The 19672-nt window shown below is 38.6% G+C and overlaps 1 protein-coding gene across 3 annotated transcripts in view; it reads left to right on the forward strand.

Moving 5' to 3' along the window:
* Window positions 1-875: 875 nt before the first annotated feature.
* Window positions 876-19672, forward strand: part of Cenpi (centromere protein I) — an 88184-nt gene continuing 69387 nt past the window's right edge. For 2 of the 3 annotated variants that reach the window (XM_060374544.1, XM_021626199.2), the window contains exons 1-8: window positions 876-1007; window positions 1431-1556; window positions 3051-3270; window positions 4769-4906; window positions 11360-11478; window positions 11769-11876; window positions 17278-17326; window positions 17628-17674. In XM_060374544.1, the coding sequence (XP_060230527.1) occupies window positions 3054-3270; window positions 4769-4906; window positions 11360-11478; window positions 11769-11876; window positions 17278-17326; window positions 17628-17674 (678 nt within the window). In that variant the 5' untranslated portion in view covers window positions 876-1007; window positions 1431-1556; window positions 3051-3053. The remainder of the gene's footprint in view (window positions 1008-1430; window positions 1557-3050; window positions 3271-4768; window positions 4907-11359; window positions 11479-11768; window positions 11877-17277; window positions 17327-17627; window positions 17675-19672) is intronic. The other variant, XM_060374545.1, reaches the window with a different exon arrangement.

Genomic DNA, 19672 nt, shown 5'->3' on the forward strand with positions numbered 1-19672 from the left:
TCCCCGAGCTCTGGGATTAAAGGCATGTGCCACCGTGCCCAGCGAAATTCATTTATTTCTAGATTTTTTTCTTCTTTTTTATTTTTTAAGACAAGTCACACTGTAGCCCAAGGGGTCCTCGAACTTTTGGTGATCCTCTTCCCTCAGTCCCTCTTGTACTGAGATTACAGGCTTGAGCCATCATTTTGGGTTTTATTCCTAGTAAATTATGGGCTAACATTACACCTTGGACTAAATTCTTGTTGGTTCAGCTACTTTAAGGTCTGTTAGTTCTTCAAGGTTAAGAATTCTTTTTTATATGTTGAAAGCTGGCTACCTTAAAGTTTGATTAACATCTGACCAAGATTTTAGTAGATTTAAGTGACTTGTACTTATCATTTGTAAAAGCAGGCAGATCTGGTGGTTTGCTCTGGCCCCTGCACCATCCAACTCCACAGAGAAGCGGCAGATCCTTTTAAGTCACAGCAAAGGGAGAAAGCCGCCTTTATTGTTAAGTTTTCACTTTCACATTTTTCTGCAAATTCAAAGCCGGGGCATTTTGGGGTCAATGTGGGCAAAATGAATACCACACTTAACTGCTTTAAACTCAACATCAAGCCGCTTAGCATTGTTTCACTTAGAATGCTTGATACAAGCCTTTTCAGGACACTGAAAATGTCAACCAGTCAACTAGCTTCCAGAGCAAGTGCGGGCTGGGGCGCTCCCCAGGCCTCCGTGGGTGGGGCCAGCCGCTCTGCGTCTGTTGAGTCGCGTTACTTTCCGCTCGCGCAAGCGCGCGCCAACTCCCGCCTTAGAGCAACACTCAAACCAATTAGTTTTTGGTTGAACGCTACTGCACCGGCGGTCTCCTGAGAAGCGCATGCGCGGGGCGGGGCCGGGGCCTTTGAATCTCAGTGGCGGCTTTTGGGTTCGGCTGTGTGTTCGAGAAAGTTCTCATGGTGAGATACCTTGCCACCGAGGCTGGAGTGGAGGCTCAGAGATCTTCTGGAATACCGTGACCCGCGAGGGTAAGACTAATTCTGAAAAGGAGTGCTGGGATCGCATTTTACTCTGTGGCCCCAGGTTTAGCCGAGTCGGGAGTTGTTTGCCAGTTTCGCTCTTGGGTGGGGAGGGGAGGACTGAATTGAACCACAGGAGGCGCTGGAACTGTTTACCCAGTGGGGTCATAATCTGCTCCCTGGTCCTTCTTTTGTAGAACGCTTCTGTCACAGGACCTCTCTTCCCTCTGATTTGAATTTACTCTCTTGCTCTGGTCTCATCTGTTCTAGGGTGAAGAGACTGAATGTCATTACACTGTTCCCCTAGATTTTCCCACTTGAAGCTAAAGCCTTAGTTAGAAGTCAGTTTTGGCTCCTTATTAGTCATTTTTTTGGTTTCCCTCATTTCTGTGTCTAATTATTTTTTGTTGTTGTTGTTTTTCTTTTTAACAGTTAACCCAAGTGCATATGCTTCTGAATTAAGCATGCAGGCTGCCTCTAAATGAATCTATCTTTTTACACTTTTACACAACTCAGGGCTACTGCAGGCCAGTTATCTTCTTCCTTTGGCAAAGCCTGGTAAGTTTTGTCCACACTGCTGGACTGTAGTCTTCTCCATACTGTAGAAAAAATGGTCTTAAGTCTTCTTTCTCCTGAGGTTTCCCACAACACTGAAAAGTCAGACTGGTGCTCTTTGTTTACAAGACCGAATATGATCTCTCTGGTTACCTATCTGACTCCACCTCTTTCACTCCACTGTGTTCACACCGGTGTTGATGTGCTTTCTTTTAATACACAAAGTTTTTTCTTGCTTGAAAGATCTTATGCTTTTTCCTCCTCGTAAAATACTCCTCTACCCCATTCACATTGCACACTCCTTTATGGCCTTCAGATTTCACCTTAAAGGTTACTGTAGAGAGGTGACATAATTACTTTTATATCTCCGTGAAGAAACACCATGACTAAGGCAACTTATAAAAGAAAATATTTAATTTGAGGCTTGCTATTTCAGAGAGTAGTGGAATCCGACCAAGATGGGGGCAGGCAGGCATGGCACTGGAGCAGTAGCAAAGCTTATGTCTGATCCAAAAGCACAAGGCAGACAGCTAAGTGGGAATGGCATGGAGTTTTGAAACCTCAAAGCTTACCGCCAGTGACACACCTCTTCCAACAGAGCTGCACTTCCTAACAGTTCCACCAACTGGGGACAAAGTATTCAAATATAGGGGGTCATGGGGGGCATTCTCATTCAAACCACCACAAGAGGCTTTTTCTGAATACCTACTTGAAATTAGATTCCTACTGTACCCTGTTTCTGTCACTGCACTGCACTGGTCATGTATTGATTTATTGCCTTATAACCCTTGTGCCCCATTGTAGGGTTTATGAAGTCAGGTACCATGATATTTTATTTTTTACAGCTTTGGTGACTACACTTGTGTTTGGCATAAAGATGATATACAGTAATTATTTATTGAATGTCTGAATTAATAAATGGATAATATTACTACCTTGGGCCTAGTTAGCTAGTTAGCTTTTTTTTTTTTTTTTTCCTTTTAAGACAGGATTTCTCCATGTAGTCTTGGCTGTCCTGGACTTTGTAGACCAGGCTGGCCTGGAACTCACATTGATAAGCCTGCTTCTGCCTTTGCTTCCCAGAGTGCTGGGTTAAAAGGCATGTGCTACCACGCTTGACTTAATTACCTTTTTAAACTATGCAGTTTTAACATAGTACTGACAAAAAGGGAGTATAAAGATTGAAAGGAAAATCAAGGAGACTTAGAGAAAATAGGAATGAAAAAAGATTGCATTTATGAGTTGGGATGTTTTTTTGCTTATATGATGTAGCCATTTTAAAAGGGAACATACGCTGTCAAAGTTTACCTGATTCTGTTACGTTGACAAGTTATTAATCTGTTTCTGTTCAGGTCAAGGGCTTTCTAAAAAAGGTAGCCTATAGGTTATGTCTCCTGGATTCTTAGCCATTAAGTACCCATTGCATATGGAAATTCAGGCAAATATGGGCATTGTCTCTAGCTGATTAATAGTAACTTGGTGCTTGTTTTTTTCTAGAACATGTATGCAGCAATGGCCACTAGAAACTCACAGCTACAAAACACAAGTTCTCAAGGCAGTAATAGTTGTCAGACCAGTCTCTTAGGCTGGAAAGTAAAAGAGAAATCAGGTAACTCGGAGAGAGTCTTAAAGAAAAGAGATTCAATGGAAGAGTTTAATCATGCTGATGATCAAAATGAAGATGCTCTGCAGATAGCAGTAGGATACTTTCAGAAAGGTAAAAGCAGATTGTTTTTCTTATGAAAGTGCAGGGGTTTGCTTTGTTTCATTTTCATTTACTTTTTTTTTTTATTGAGACTGCATGTCTGGCCTTAAACTCAGCTTTGTAGTTGAAGGTGGAATTCAGCTCCCAATCTGCCTGCTTCTAACTCCTGGTTGCTGAGATTGCAGGAGTACATTGCTACAAATGGTTTATGTGGAGCTGGGGATAGAACCCAGCACTCTAGTAACTGAGCTACAGCCCCAGCCCCCCAAACCCTATTTCCCTCTAAAACTGTTTCAGTTCTAATTGCTGGATGTAGTGGCAGACACACCTGTAATTCCAGCACTGGGTGTAAGGCTTAGGTAAGTGGAACATAAATTCAAGTTTAACTTGTAGTATATGGTGGGAACCTGTCCAAAAATAATTCTTGACTTTTTCTTAAGACTTTTTTTAGAAACAGGGTCTTACTGTATAGCCTTGGCTGGTCTGGAACTTGCTATGTAGACTAGGCTGGCCTCAGACTCACAGAGATCCCCCTGCCTCTGTCTCCTAAGCACTGGGATTAAAGGCATGCACCATCATACCCAGGCTTTAAGACAGTTTTAAAGGAAACATGTTTTTGTTTATACAAAATTTTATGTACTAGTTATTTATAAATAATTTACTATCTAACACTATATTTTATAGACAAAATAAGACATTCTCCCAGTATAGTGGTTGACAGACACTGTGCTCACCTGAGAATCTTTAAAACATGCTAATGTTTATGATCTACTCTTAGACATCTGATTTTGTTGGTGTGGGATGTAACCTGGCGCTGTGACTTTTTAAAGGCTTCTAGTAGTTTGGGGAGATGGCCCAGTTGATGAAGTGCTTGCTTTGTAAGCATAAGGCCCTGAGTCCAAGCTTCCAGTATCCATGTAAAACTCTTGGCATGAAGTATAGGCTTCTAATGGCAGCAGTGGGGCAGCAGAGATAGGAGAGTCCCTGTAGCTTATTGGCCAAATAGTGTATCCCAGTTGGTAAACTCCAAGTTCAGTGAGAAGCTGTGTCTCAAAAGAAAAAAAAAAAATAAGGTGGCGGGTTATAGAAGAAGATTCCATCACCATTGTCCTCCACAGATACTTCACATATGCACAGGAATAGACACATACACACACACAACACACACACATACTCACATAAATACACAAATAAAGGTTTCTTGGAAACTCATTGTACTGCTGAATTTGGGAATTGTCCTAATATTGAAAGAGGTTTTAATTAAATTTAGCCTTTTTCAGTCAGGGCATGATGGAAGTTTTCTTCACTGAAGATTCTATTGTTGCTAAGTATTGATTAATAAAGGCTCTCAAATTTGTTTTTATAAAGGAAGACATTTATGCAATAGTGCATAAAATTTATTACATAAATGTCTTCCTTTAACAAGTCCTTTAACAAGGTTGTAATTGTTGAGGATGAGCACTGACAGAATTTTCATGGTCTCAGTGTTTAATATTGTTTCTTTTTCCAGGTCCCAAGAAAGCTTCACTGAGTAAAGATACAATCTTGGAAAAACACATGAAAACTGTGGAAAATATGGCTTGGAAAAATGGCTTAGCTCCAGAAGCAATTGATATTTTATTAAATGTGGCACTCAATGGCAAGTTTGGTATGTTGAGCAGATACATTTATCATCAGTGTCCTGCTAGTTTTGCCTTTCAGTTTTTGGGTTTTATTTTTATTTTTTTCCCTTTTGGGAGAAATTGTAGTGTTGCTTTTGTTTTTGTTTTTTATTGAAAATAGTTGTTTATACAATATATTCTGATCATGGTTCCACTTTTTTATCTCCTCCCAGATCATCTCCATCTCCCCAGCCATCCAACTCTATGCCTTCTTTTTTTCTTTAGAAAAAAATGCACAAATAAACAGAGCACAATAGAACAAATCAAACAAGCAAAGAAAAAGCACAGAAGCGCATACACACAGAGAGACACAATAAGATCGCTGAAGTTGACTTAGAATTTGGAAAGTAGACTAGGCTAGTCTTGAATTTGCTTTGATACTCCTGCTTCTGCCTCCCAAGAACTGCGAATACAGATGTGCACTGATATACCCAGGATTTTTTTTTAAGATTGATTTATTTTGTTTTAAGTATACAAGTGTTTTTGCTGATGTGTATGTATGTGAACCTTGTGTGAGCCTGGTGTATTTGGAGGTCATAGAGTGTGTGTAATACCCTGGCACTGGTGGGTATGAGCTGCCATCGGTGCTGAGAACCAAACCCATGTCCTCTTCTACAGCAACAACTTCTCTTAACTTCCAAGCCCCAAGCCTTTTTGAATTAAGTTATGCACTGAAATCAGTTGCCCTTTTCTCTCCATGAGTAATGTAGTAAAATGATAAAGGGGGGTTATCTACGTTTAGATTACTTCATGAACCAAGAGGATCTGTGCATATTGCTGAAAGTGACTAGTTACCACATCTTTTTGTTTTGTTTTGTTTTTCTAAGACAACGTTTTTTTGTGTTTAGCTGTTCTGGACTCACTTTGTAGACTAGGCTGGACTCGAACTCACAGAGAGCTACCTGCCTCTGCCTTCCTGAGTGCTGCGATTGTAGAAATGTGCCACTGTACCTGGCATAGTTACCACATCTTAAGAAAATGTTTGTGGGACTATTGTCACCAGATGCAGGGAACCATTTTTAGCAAGTTTTTAGAAACATAGATAATTAAATAATGTTCCCAAAGAGGGACTTTGAAAGACCACTTAGTCTCTTTCATTGCTTTATGTTTATCTCACAAGTTTCTGTTTGTATCTTCATTCCAGTATCTCAGACCCAGACAGTCAAGATGCTTTTCTTTTGTATTTCCTGGTTAGGGTGTGAGATAGGAGGGAAGCTGAGAAATAGCTCCTGAAAATGTCCTTTTTACTCCTAGCTTTCTCTCGCCCATATTCAAGCATTCAGGATAGCTTATCTTCATTTTACTATGTATAGGCCAACATGCTGAGGACTCGAGTTCAGTCCCTGGGACTCACATAGTGAAAGGAGAGAACCAATTCCTACTCTTCCACTAGTTGTCCTCTGGTCTCCACACATGTGACATTGTATAGGGGCACACATACATAAATACACAAACACACACGAGTAAATATAGAAGAAGATGTTAAAACAAAGATGTTAAAACAGGCCCAGACTGGTTAGAGACTTAATGTCAAAGCTAGAGCCAGGAGAATCAAATCTAACTCTCATTCTAGTGTTTATGGCCTACATTGCCACTGTTTTCTGTTTGAATGGTACAGCTACTAAACCTATGCTTTAAATAAAAACTGTTTTCTTGTCTTTGCACATTAATGTGTAATGTTCCATTCTGTTTACAGGAGTGGATAGGAGTGTGGTTGTATGTGTGTGTACTTTAAAAGTAACACACGACTGACTGAATTCAGCATATCAGTCTCAAGTATTTTATTTCTGTTCTTTTACATGATAAGTTCTATGTGTTTCTAGAAAGTTAAGCTAGACTTCAATGGATTTCTGTTCTTATGGTGGTGGTTTCAGATGCTTTGGTTCTCATACCTTTTCAGTAATTTGTGTTTCATTGGTTTCTGTTGAGATCAATTTTATATCTGTGTCTTTCTTTACTAACATATGTAGAATAGGCAGGTTATTTTTTTTTAAATTTCAAAATTTCTTTTGCCTTTTGATGTATCAGAAATTAATGGTCAGAAACTTTTCTTGATGTATGCCAGATACTGAGGCATTTAAAAATGTCTCGGGCTCTGAAAATTTGTTTATAATAATTGAAAAGGTAATTTCTGAGCTAAGTCAACATGGTAGTACACATAGGTAAATCTCCATGCTAAAGGAAGTGAGGCAGAGGATTATTGTGACTTTAAGATCCAGCTAGACCACATTTTTTTTTTTTTTTGAGACAGGGTCTCATGATGTAGCCCTGGCTGGCCTAAAACTTGCTGGATAGATCAGACTGGCCTTGAATCAGAGAAATCTGCTTGTGTCTGCCTCTTGACTGCTGGCATTAAAGGTGTGCTCTACTCTATCTGGCTGTTACTGTTTTATTTTTATGTTAAATTGAAATTTGCTAAGGTCAAATGTTACCATCAGAATTTCTTTTTCTCTCTTAGGTACTTCTGTGTTGTTCTCCATATTAGATCATTACATATAACTGGGAAAGTTGAAATACGTATTTAGGGAGTAGATTTACTAGAAATGACATCAGAAATGCATAGAGGTTCTAGACTTGTGGTTTTCAACCTTCCAAATGCTGCAACCCTTTAACACAGTTCCTCATGCTGTGCTGATCCCACTCATAAAATTATTTCATTGCTACTTCATAACTGTAATTTTGCTACAGGTTGAGAACTACTGCTCTAGACTGTAAAGTAATTTAAGAAGTTACTGGGGAAAGCAGAAAGACACATGTGCTATATACTCACTTATAAGTGGATATTAGACATAAAATATAGGATAACCATACTAAAATCTGTACACCTAAAGAAGCTAAGCAAGAAGGAGGACCCTGGGTAAGAGGATCAATTCTCACTCAGAAAGACAAATGGGATGGACAATGGATGTAGGAGAAAACAGGCAACAGGATAGGAGCCTACTACAGAGGGCCTCTAAAAGACTCTACCTAGCAGTGTATCAAAGTAGATGCTGAGACTCATAACTAAACTTTGGGCAGAGTGCAGGGAATCTTATGAAAGAAGAAGGAGATAGAAAGACCTGGAGGGGACAGGAGCTCCACAAGGAGAGCAACAGAACCAAAAAAATCTCATCTTAGTAGTCTTTTGTAAGACTGATACTCCAACCAAGGACCATTCATGGAGATAACTAGAACCCCTGCACAGATGTAGCCCATGACATCTCAGTCTCCAAGTGGGTTCTGTAGTAAGGGGAACAGGGACTATCTCTGGCATGAACTCAGTGGCGGGCTCTTTGACCACCTACCCTTGAGTGGAGTGCAGCCTTACCAGGGCACAGAAGAGGACATTGCAGCCAATCCTGATGAGACCTGATAAGCTGGGGTCAGAAGGAAGGGGAGAAGGACCTCCTGATCAGTGGAGTCGGAGAGGGGCATAGGAGGAGATGAGGGAGGGAGTGTGGGGTTGGGAGGAGATGAGGGAAGGGGCTATAGGTGAGATACAAGGTGAATAAACTGTAATTAATATAAAAAATTAAAATTAAGAAAAGTTACTGGGAAAAATAAGTGTAGGAATTTTCCATTTTGAGTTTGTTATATGGCAAGGATGTAGTGGTGATGCTGTTTTAAAATTTAAAGGGTTTAGTGGCTATTAATGACAGATAATAAAAAATGAACCCTGAAACCGCAAGAAACATTTTATTATGATTTTCTTTTTATTAAGTTTGTTTTTGTTTTAATGTCATTATTATTTTGTTTCTTCTCTACAGAATGATGGTGTAGAAATTGATGAGAAATTCTTTAATTCGTGACCCCTTAATGAATAGAACTTGATAAAAAGGTGCATAGAAAGCACTGTGTAAGATGGGGAGCAAGTTGGAATGATTAGACTAGCACAAAATGCTACATTCCAGCTAGTCCCAAGGGAATGTGTTTCATTCTGCAACTTTTCTAGCTTTTAGAGAAATTAGATTGATATAAACCTATTTTTAAATTCTTTTTTTAATTTAAATTTTATTTTTATTAATTGCAGTTTATTCACTTTGTATCCCATCTGTAGCCCCTTCTCCATCCCCTCCCAATCCTACCCTCCATCCTTCTTCTCCTATGCACCTCCCCCAGTCCAATGATAGGGGAAGTCTTCCTCTACTTCTATCTGACTCTAGTTTATCAGGTCTCATCAGGACTGGCTACATTGTCTTCCTCTGTGGCCTGGTAAGGCTGCTCCCCCCTCAGGTGGAGGTGATCAAATAGCCAGCCCATGAGTTCATGTCAGAGACAGTCCCTATTCCCTCTTGGGAGTTACTGGGGAACCCTCTTGGACACTGAGCTGCCATGGGCTACATCTGTGCAGGAGTTCTAGGGGTTATCTCCATGCATGGTCCTTGTTTAGAGTATCAGTCTCACAAAAGACTCCTGTGCCCAGATTTTTTGGTTCTGTTGCTCTCCTTGTAGAGCTCCTGCCCCTTCCAGGTCTTTAAATTCTTTTTTATTAAGATTTATTTTTAGTTATGTGTATGGGTTCGTGTCTGTTTGTAGGTATGAGATAGCTCAGCAGTAGTTAAGAACACTGACTGTTCTAGAGAACTCAGGTTCAAATCCCAACACCAATCTATCAGCTCACGACTGTCTGTAACTCCAAGATATAACACTGTCACACAGATGTACTGCAGGCAAAGCAGCAATGCATATTTTAAAAAAAGGGCAGGGTTTCTCTGTAGCTCTGTCTGTCCTGGAGCTTGTTCTCTTAACCAGGCTGGCCCCAAACTTAGAGATCCACCTGCCTCTACCTTTCAAGATCTAGGGATAGTGGTATGAGTTACCACGCCGGGTCCTTTAAATAAAATTCTTAAATGCAAAAACTCATGAAGATACTTGTTAGTAGGTTTAACCCATTAATAAGGATCTATGGTATCTTTGTAAAAATAAAGTGAAAAACACTTTTAAATTTCCTTGTAATTAAAAGTATTTTTGAACTGGGTTCAGTGGTGCACTCCTGTAATCCCAGCATTCGAGGAGGCCCGCCTGGTCTATAAAGTGAGTCCAGGACAACCAGGAATACACAGAGAAATCCTGTCTTAAAAAAAAAAAGGAAAAAAAGAAAAAGGTCTGTTGATGTTGAGGTATAGTTCATATTATATTAAAATTCATGATGAAATAAAAAATCCACATGGTATGTTTTGCATATTCACTGAGTCCTGCAGTCATCAAAATGATCTAATTGCTAAATATTTTAATCATCTTAAAAGGAAAAGTAGTTTTCATTATTTTTTTTTTTGAGAAAAGTTCTTGTTACTTGGCTTAGGCTGTCCTCCTCTTGCCTCAGCCTCTTGAGTGCTAGTATTACAGGCCTATACCTCCATAATCAGCTCTAAGCCCCCTACTTTTGATACAGGATTTCTCTGTGTAATAGCCCTGGAATTCACTCTGTTTACCATGCTGGCCTCAAACTCAAAGATCCACCTACTTCCTCCTGAGTTCTGGGATTAAAGGCATGAGCCGCAATGGCCTCAACTTACTTTTTATAATAGATATATATGGGTCAAATAATTTGATTTAGGATCTGGGGAGATGGAGCTGTTGTCAAAGTACTTGCCATACAAGAATGAGAACCCGAGTTTAGATTTCCAGCAGTTACTTAAAAGCCAACAACAAGGGGCTTAGGCAGATGGCTCAGTGATTAAGAATACTAGCTGCATTTCCAGAGGACATGGGTGTGATTCCTAGCACCTGCATGCCACCTCATAAACTTCTGTAACTCTGGTCTCAGAGTTTTGACACACTTTTCTGGCCTCAGATACACATGTGATGTGTATACATGTATACAAACAAAATACCCATACATAGAAGGAAAGAAAGCGTGGGGGTAAAGGCATGTCCCTGTAATCTCAGCACTGAGGAGGTGGAGACCAGAGGATACATAGGGTTTGCTGACGAGCCAATCTAGCTGAATCTGAACTCTAGGATCATTGACAGACCCTCTCTCAAAATGTAAGGTGGATGGGGCTAGAGAGATTGCTCAATGATTACAACCACTTGTTACTTTTCCAGAGGACCCAGGTTTGATTCCTAGCACCCAGTGACAGCTTATAACTGTCTCTAATTCCAGTTCTTGGGAGTCCAGTGCCCTCTTCTGACCTCAGTGGATCCTGCATGCACATGGTACACAAACGTACATGTAGGCAAAATTATCCATACATATAAAATAATACAATAAAATAATTTTTAAAAAGTAAGGTGGAGAACAGTTAAGGAAGATACTTAACATCAAACTTTGCCCTCCACACAGATTCATACTTACATGCACACATATCTGCACATTCATGGACGTGTAGAAACACAAAATAATTTGCTTTTTAGTTTGCTTTAGAGGCTTTAGAGTGTTATGACCCATAGTGAATAATAGTAAAGGAATAATTGAGACACTGAAGTCCACTTTAATTTAGAGTTGGTCTGTTTTCCAGGGAATGCTATAAACACACGGATATTAAAGTGCATGATTCCCGAAACTCATATAGCAGAAGACTCTGTGGTTAAGGCGGTGTCATGGCTCTGTGTTGGCAAGTGTTCTGGTAATACCAAGGTAATCTTTTTAGATGCTTTGATGATAAGTCCTTCAGAACCCACTTAAGAGCTAGTAAAGAAGAGCCACTTACAGAGTAATGGTAGTGGCCTTTGTATATAGCCTGTGGTTTCAGAACAATATAGCTTGATAAAAGGACCCTGCTCAAACAGAAATTTTTACTAAGAAATAAAAAAATCTATTATCCTACTTGGTGCTAGAAGCTTTTAAAATAGCACTAAGGATGAATTAAAGCTCTTCTGCAACAATTAGCTCTGTTTCTCTAAGGACAGTATTTTCTCGTTCAACAGGTACTTTTTTATCGTTGGTTGGTTGCGATGTTTGACTTTATTGATCAAAAGAAGCAGATTAATTTGCTTTATGGCTTCTTTTTTGCTTCATTGCAAGATGATGCTCTGGTAAGTAAACACTGACCAGCATTGAGCTTCAGTCAAATACTATATTTGTATATGTTGGCATGCCTCTTAATGTGTGTTTCCTTTTATTTTAAGATACATTATGAATACAGGAAGTATAAAGAATTACACAGCAGACATCTTTGCTGCCCTGTCTCACAGAGTAACAAATCTGTGGTATTTGCTATATATCTTTTAAGGAAATAATGTTACAGATAGAGAAACATTAGTTGATTTAGCTCAGCGATTGCTGTCTTTTAAACCACATCATCAAAATCCTTTGGGTGACTTACTCTGAATTCTCTGGACACTACAAAAATTATATCGGAATCAATGAGGAGAATATTATATTTCACAAGTTGCAAATGAAGCTTTTTAAATTAAATAGCATAGTTATTACTATTAAAAACATTAATAATGTCAATAAATCAGCCTACTGGCTACCTAGAAGATTTTCAAGAACAATCAGTAGTTTATAGACTATGTAAGGCCTAACTGAATTCCTCTTGGCTTTCAAAATAGAATTCATACCTTGATCTTATTTATGAAAATTCATGTTACCATCCTGTTTCTTGCCTTGTGCTAGGTAGGCATAAATTTATTTTTCATTAAAGATTTACTTATTTTATGTCTGTGAGTGTTTTGCTCACATGTATGTCTGTGTACTGCCTATACTACAGGCTTGGTGCCCATGGAGTTCAGAAGACTATATCGGATCCCCTAGAACTAGAGTTATAGACAGTTATGAACTTCCATGTTGGTACTGGGAATTGATCTTGTGTCCTCTGTAAGAGCAATAAGTGCTCATAACACTGAGCTATCTCTCCAGTCCCTAGATTTAAAAAATTTGTTGTCCAATAATGTAAAAATGTAGCAAGGGAATGAAATCGTATATATGAAGGAAACAGCTTAGGTTGAATTATGAGGTCATAGAGATGACTTGTTGGCTAACAGCAGTGGCTGCTCTTGCAGAGGGCCTGGGTTCAGTTCCCTTTCATGTACTGTAAGTAGAGTTTCAGGGGATTGGGTGCCCTCTTCTGGCCTCTGCAGACACTATACATGTGGTAATATAGTGCAGAAGGAAACATTTTTTTAAAAAGTTGAATTGTGAAAGAGTAAAATAATGATACAAAGATAGTAATTAGTATACTCTATTTGAAAATTAAACTACAAATCAGAGTGATTAATAAAAGCATTATAAAGATGTAAGCATTGAGCTGAGCCTTGGAAGGATGAATTGAATTTGGGTTTTTTCTTTTTTTAAAGACAAAAAATCTCACTATCAAGCTCTGGCTGGCTTGGAATATGCTATGTAGATCAGGGCTGGGCTTGAGTTTAGAGATTTGCCTGTTTCTGCCTGCCTAGTACTGGTATTCCACCATGCTCTGTGATTTAGGGATTTGTCAATAGTAAATAATGTTTGTTATGAGGGGAACGTTTTAGGCGTAGCTGTGAGATGTGTAAATTATGTTTTAGGAGACTTTACATATAGACCAGTCTGAGTTAGTTGAAGTTAGTATTAGGTGATAGTGGTAAGACTGAGATACATGGGTTGAGAACAGATTATAGAGATTATACGATTAGATGTTGAACTTTAGCCTGGCACGTTGGTGCATACTGGTAATCCCAGCACTCAGGGAGGCGGAGAGAGGTTTAGGCCAGTCCAGTCTGTTTTATGTGTATGAGTGTTTTGTCTGCACATATGTCTATGTATCGTATGTGTGTCTGGTGCCCTTGGAGGTTAGAAGAGGGTTATTAGGTCCCCTAGCACTGGAGTTACAGACAGTTTTGAGCTGCTATGCAGATGGTAGGAATTGAACCCAGTTCCTCTGCAAGAGGAACACATATTCTTAACCAGTGAACCAACTCTTAAGAATGTTAAGTATTTTATTTTCTAAGTGACTATATTTAAGTAATCAACAAATAGGAGAAAAGGCTCTGAGGTTTAGAAAATGAAAAAAATGCCAAGTGTGGTGGTGCATGCCTGTAATCCTTGCACTCAGGGAGGCAGAGGCAGGCAAATCTCAAGATTTAGAGATCACCCTGGTCTACAAGTGAGTCCAGGACAGCCAAGGCTACACAGAGAAACCCTGTCTTGAAAGAGAGGTTGGGGGGAAGAAAATGAAAAAAATATGTTTATAATGCATGTGTATGAATGTGACTGTGTACCTATCATAGAGGACATGTGAATGTCAGAACAACTTTCAGGATTTGAATTCTCCTTCCATTATGGGTTCATGGGATCAAATTCAGGTCGTCAGGCTTGTGAAGAAATTGTTTTTTACCTGTTGAGCCATCTCACTGGCCCCATTGTCTGTTTTTTTTTTTTTTTGACAGTTTGATTGAGTGAGTGATTGTTTGTTTGAGACAGCAGAGTGTCCTGTATAGTCCAGGATAGCCTTCAGTTTACTATCTTTCTGCCTTCTTAGAGTACTGGGGCTGTAGTTGTGAGTTAAACACCATGGCAGGCAGCAGGGTTTAGGATTTTTTGTTTTTTGTTTTTGTTTTTTGAGACAGGGTTTCTCATAGCTTTGGCTGTCCTGGACTCGTTTTGTAGACCAGGCTGGCCTCAAACTCACAGCAATCCACCTGCCTCTGCCTTTCCAATCGCTGGGATTACTACCAGGGTTTAGATTTTAAAAGTATTATTTGCATAGAATTTGATTGGATTCTGACTGTGTAGTGACTCAGATGTGGCAGTTAAATATTTGCCATCAAGTCAACTACAATGTATGAGATGCATATGGATTTTTCCTTTCTACATGTGATTAAAGGATAATGTCAGATTCTCCATAATACTGGCTGGAGCCTCAGGCCAACAAGTGTATGGCACTTATTTTATATTCAAAGTGATGAATAGTGTTCCTAATGGTCCATATCCTAGGGGTATGAGGTGATGGATTTGTAGTGAAATCTAAATGTTTTTCTTCTTAAAATTATGCCTTAAAAATTTAGCATATTTATTGCTTGTACGCACATGCTTACATGCATATGGGTAAGTATAATTTATGTGTATAAATGTACATATGCACTCAGCACTGCAAGCATGTGAAGGCCAAGGGGCAACTTCTGCAAGTCGCTTATTTCCTTCCAGTGTTCACTTCAGGGATCAGGTTTGCACAGCATGAGCTTTCTCCACTGTGCCTTCTTGCCAGCTCTGTTGCTCTTTCTATTTCTTATTTTCTTTTCATTTCTGAGATAGGCTCTGAGTATCCTGGAACTCACTATATAGATAGACCAGGCTGGCCTTGAACTAACAAAAATCTGTCTGCTTCTGTCTCCCAAGTGCTAGGATTAAAGTCATGAGCCACCATGCCCGCTTATAATTGACTTTTTCCACTTTTAGTCATTGAGAACAAGTGGTGACAAACTTTCCATAAAGACCCAGAAGTAAATATTTTACATGGGAGGGCCATACAGTCTTAGTCACAACAGCTGTAATTGCAAACTAGCTATTGTCAGTACTTATCTATCCAACACAGGGTCTCATGTAGCTCAGGCTTTCCTCCTACTTGCTATGTAGCTGTGGAAGATTTTAAACTTCTGATCTTCGTATTTATTCCACTAGAGTGCTGGGATTACAGGTCTAGATCACCATACCTATATTTAGTCTGAGCTTTGTGCATGCTAGGCAAAACCTCTACCAAATGAACCGTGCCTTCAGCAGATGGATACTTAAAATGAAGAAGAAAATCAGTCATCCAGTTATTTAATAAAAAAAAAAAAGGTTATCAAGTGGGTCCTATTTGCCAGACCACAGAGCAAGTTATTATTCAAATTATGGTAACTCAGAGATAGAGAATCTACTTAACATGTGCATGGCCCTGTGCACATAAGAAATTCTATGTACCCAGTGGAAAATGAGGCATCACTGAAAATGATGTTTTAAAAATGTTTATCTATGTGTATTTGTGTGTACCTGAGTGTATAAATATCTGCACCTTGTATAGACGGGAGCCCAGGAAAGTCAGAGTGACCATTTAGATCCCCTGGAACTGATTTTGTAAGCCACTTATAATTGTTTGCTGGAAATCAAATTGGGGTCCTGTGGAAGAACAAGTGAGCATAGCCACTGAACTATCACCTCCAGCCCCAAGGATAAAAGTTTTAATTTTGTATCTTATTAAATACAATATCTAATTTTTAAAAATTGTTTTTTGAAGTTTTTATTGTATATGTTCATTATACATGGTTCTGTATTACATAAGGACATTTTCATATAAGTATATGTTACAATATTGAGCATATTCCCCTATACTTTTCTACCTCGCCTTTTTCTCACCCTCCCTCTCAATAGTTCCCTTTGTTCCTCCACACTGTTTTGCTTCTGCTTTCACACCATATATCTATGTTAAAATCTATGAGCCACAGACTAGATAAAACATAATAGTTGCCTTTCTGAGACTGGCTTAATTCTCTCAATATGATTATCTCCTGTTACACCTATTTTTCTGGCAAATAACATGCCATTCCTATTTATGACTGAAAAATTCCACATTTTTCCAGGTAATTTTTTGTTAAAATTTTGTTCAAATTTATCTACTTTTTTTTATATTTTAAAACAAAAATATTAGGCAGGAGGGATGACTCAACAGTTAAGAGCATTTGTTGCTCTTGTAGAGGACCTGGGTTTAGTTTTGTACACCCACATGGTGGCTTACAGTTATCTGGAACTCCAGTTCCAGAGGATCCAATGCCCCCTCTGGCCTCCATGGGCACCAGGTTGGCATGTGGTGCACGTACATATATTCAGGCAAGCAGTCATACATATTAAAATAGGTCTTCAGAAATTTAAATAAAAGGCTAAACAAAAATCTTCATGTATCTTACTGCCAATCGAAGCTGTTTTCTAATTAAAAAAAACAAAACCACAAAACACTTACCTACAGGTTTAAGCATACCTATTCTGAAAATCTGAAATCAAAAGCATTCAACAGTTCAGATCTGGTCTCCAAGTGTGCACATGCAAGGGTGCATGCACTTGTACATGTATGAGGGCATATATCTCATAAAGACAAAAAGTGGAAAATTCTTTGCTTCATTCCTCAAGCCATAGTCAAAACACAGACACACTAAAATAGTGTATAAATTTACCTTCAGGTTATCCATATACAGTATATATAAATCACCAATGAGTTCTGTGTTTAGACTTAGGTGTCAGTCTTTAGCTTTTTCATTAAGTGCATGGAAATATCTTGGGTCTTGCAATCACTTCTAGCATCCAGCATTTTTGATAAGGAGTGCTCAGTCTATCATGTAATAAGGAACTGCTTCAGGAAATTATTATTCAGTGAAGCCCTAAAAGTGTTTTACATAGCATATCATTGACATTTGAAGAGGATATGGTGTTGTTTTGTTCAAAACAATATTGTCATTTTTCTTAATTTTTTTTATATTTTAACAGTGCCCCCATATTTGCCATCTGTTATATTTACTGACCAAAAAAGAGAATGGTAAGTATTTTCATTCCAGTTATATTGCCTTTGCTCTATAAAATCAGCATTTGTTTGATTTTATAAATTTAAATAACTAAATTAGTTATATATAACTATTATATCAACAACTAGCTATTATATAGATAACTAGCATTGGTTATATGACAATACTCATTTTCTGAAAATTGATTTTTTAGTACTTTTGTCTAAGAACATCTGCATAGTGGTGGTGTAAGAAATTATTGAAATACATGGTGTTTAAGTATAAATGAATTCTTCTTTTGCTGAAGCAAATGCTCTTTTTTTCTCTGTTTTCTAGTCAAACCATTTCGTGTGAGAAAATTGCTTGATCTTCAGGCCAAAATGGTGAGTGCAGAGAAGCCTTTAGAGTAACTAGTTGCACTTTTAAATAGGCATGGGGCTAGGCTTAGGAGATACAATGTCAAGTGAGTGATCACCTTGAAGGAACTTACTTCCTGGAGAACTCTGTCAACAAAGTGGAAAATCACAATCAAAGCTGAGAATATAGATCAGTTCTTAGTGTTCTTGGCTAGCATGCATGAGGCTGGGGTTCAATCTCTAGTACAGTATGTTAATTTTTACAAACAGATAAGTTCAGTTAGTTATACAGTAAGTCCTAAAGGTGTTTGCAGTATGTGTTCTTTAAAAAAAAATCAGTCTATGTGCATATTACTGTGTGTGTTGGGGTTGGTGGTGAATGTACAGGGCAGAAGACAAGCTAATGTGTCACTCTTCAAGTGCTGTCTGTATTTTTTGAGACAGGGTCTCATTGGCTTGGAATTCGCCACATAGGCAAGGCTGGTTGGCCAGTGAGCCACAGGGATCCACTTGCCTCTGTTTGTCTCTACCTCCCCAGCATGGTGATTTCAAGCACATGCCCCCCGCTCCCATCCTCAGCTTTTTAATGTGAGTTCTGGGATTGAACTCAGGTCTTTTATGCTTATAAAGCAATCCCAATTTTTAACTATCTACTTAGCCCCCAAAATATATTTTCTGGCAAAACATTCTATACCCATTATCCCAACACTTAGGAAGCAGAGGCAGGAGGATTACCTGGCCTAGTTCAGCTGAAACACTATTGAGTTTACAGGTATCAAAAAATGTCAGCATTGACTAAAGTGGGCCATTTTGCTCTTTAACCAGTTTACTTTTAGTTACAATTAATCAACAAATATATGAAAAATGTTCAGTATAATTAGCCATAGGGAAATGCATATCCACAAGGTCCTGTCTCATCAAAGTTGGAATGGCTATTATCAACCTTCCCCACCTGAAAATCAAATGCCAGTGTGGCTAAAAGGGACTGGTTTCGGTCCTTTGTTTGAAAGTCTTTAAAAAAAAATCACACTTGTTTATTTATTTGTTTGCTTATTTTGTGTGTGTGTGTGTGTGTGTGTGTCTGTCTGTCTGTCTGTCTGTCTACCTGTGGCCACTACATGCCATAGCTCGTGTGTGTGTGTGTGTGTGTGTGTCTACCTGTGGCCACTACATGCCATAGCTCGTGTGTGTGTGTGTGTGTGTGTGTGTGTCTACCTGTGGCCACTACATGCCATAGCTCACATGTCATGGTCAGAGGACAGTTAGCAGGAATCAGTTCTCTCCTTCTATCTTGTAGGTCCTGAGGTTCAAACTCAGGCTTTCAGGCTTTACAGGAAACACCTTTATCTGTCATATTACCAGCCCTTTTGAAAAATTTTAAATTACTTTTTAAGTTATTATACAAAATAATGAGTTTCATTAAGGAGTTTTAATATATCATTGTACCACCACACTCTTCTTCTGTTATTTTCTGTATCCTTTTTTCCCCTGGTAGTCTCCTTTTTGTTTTCATGTCACATATATACACATATACACATATGTTCATGTATAGAGAGTTCTATCTAGATTATACATATTAGAGAAAACATGAAATATTTTGTCTTCTCCCTCAAATTAACTCTTCTTAACTTTTACCATTGTCCCCTTCATAGGCTTCATTTTTCTTTCATGTCATACATATATATGACATTTAATATGTATGTATATGTATGTATACACACATACACAAACATGTATATATCTTTTGGAGACTGGGTCTCTCCATGTAGCTCTAGTTCTCTTGAAACTTGCTATGTAGACCTGGCTGGCCTTGTCTACTTTTGTCACTTTTCTTGCCTCTGCCTTTCTAGTGCTGGGATTATAGGCATATGCCATTGTGCCTGACCTATATATTTATATTTAAATATAGATTCCTCCTAGAAGCAAAAACATGACATTAGTCTGAGTCTGGCTTATTTCATCTATAATAATCTCTAGTTCATTCATTTTCAAATTATATAGTCTTTCTTTCCATTGTGTGTGTTT

Source organism: Meriones unguiculatus, chromosome X (assembly GCF_030254825.1).
Source record: "Meriones unguiculatus strain TT.TT164.6M chromosome X, Bangor_MerUng_6.1, whole genome shotgun sequence".
Lineage (NCBI taxonomy): Eukaryota > Metazoa > Chordata > Mammalia > Rodentia > Muridae > Meriones > Meriones unguiculatus.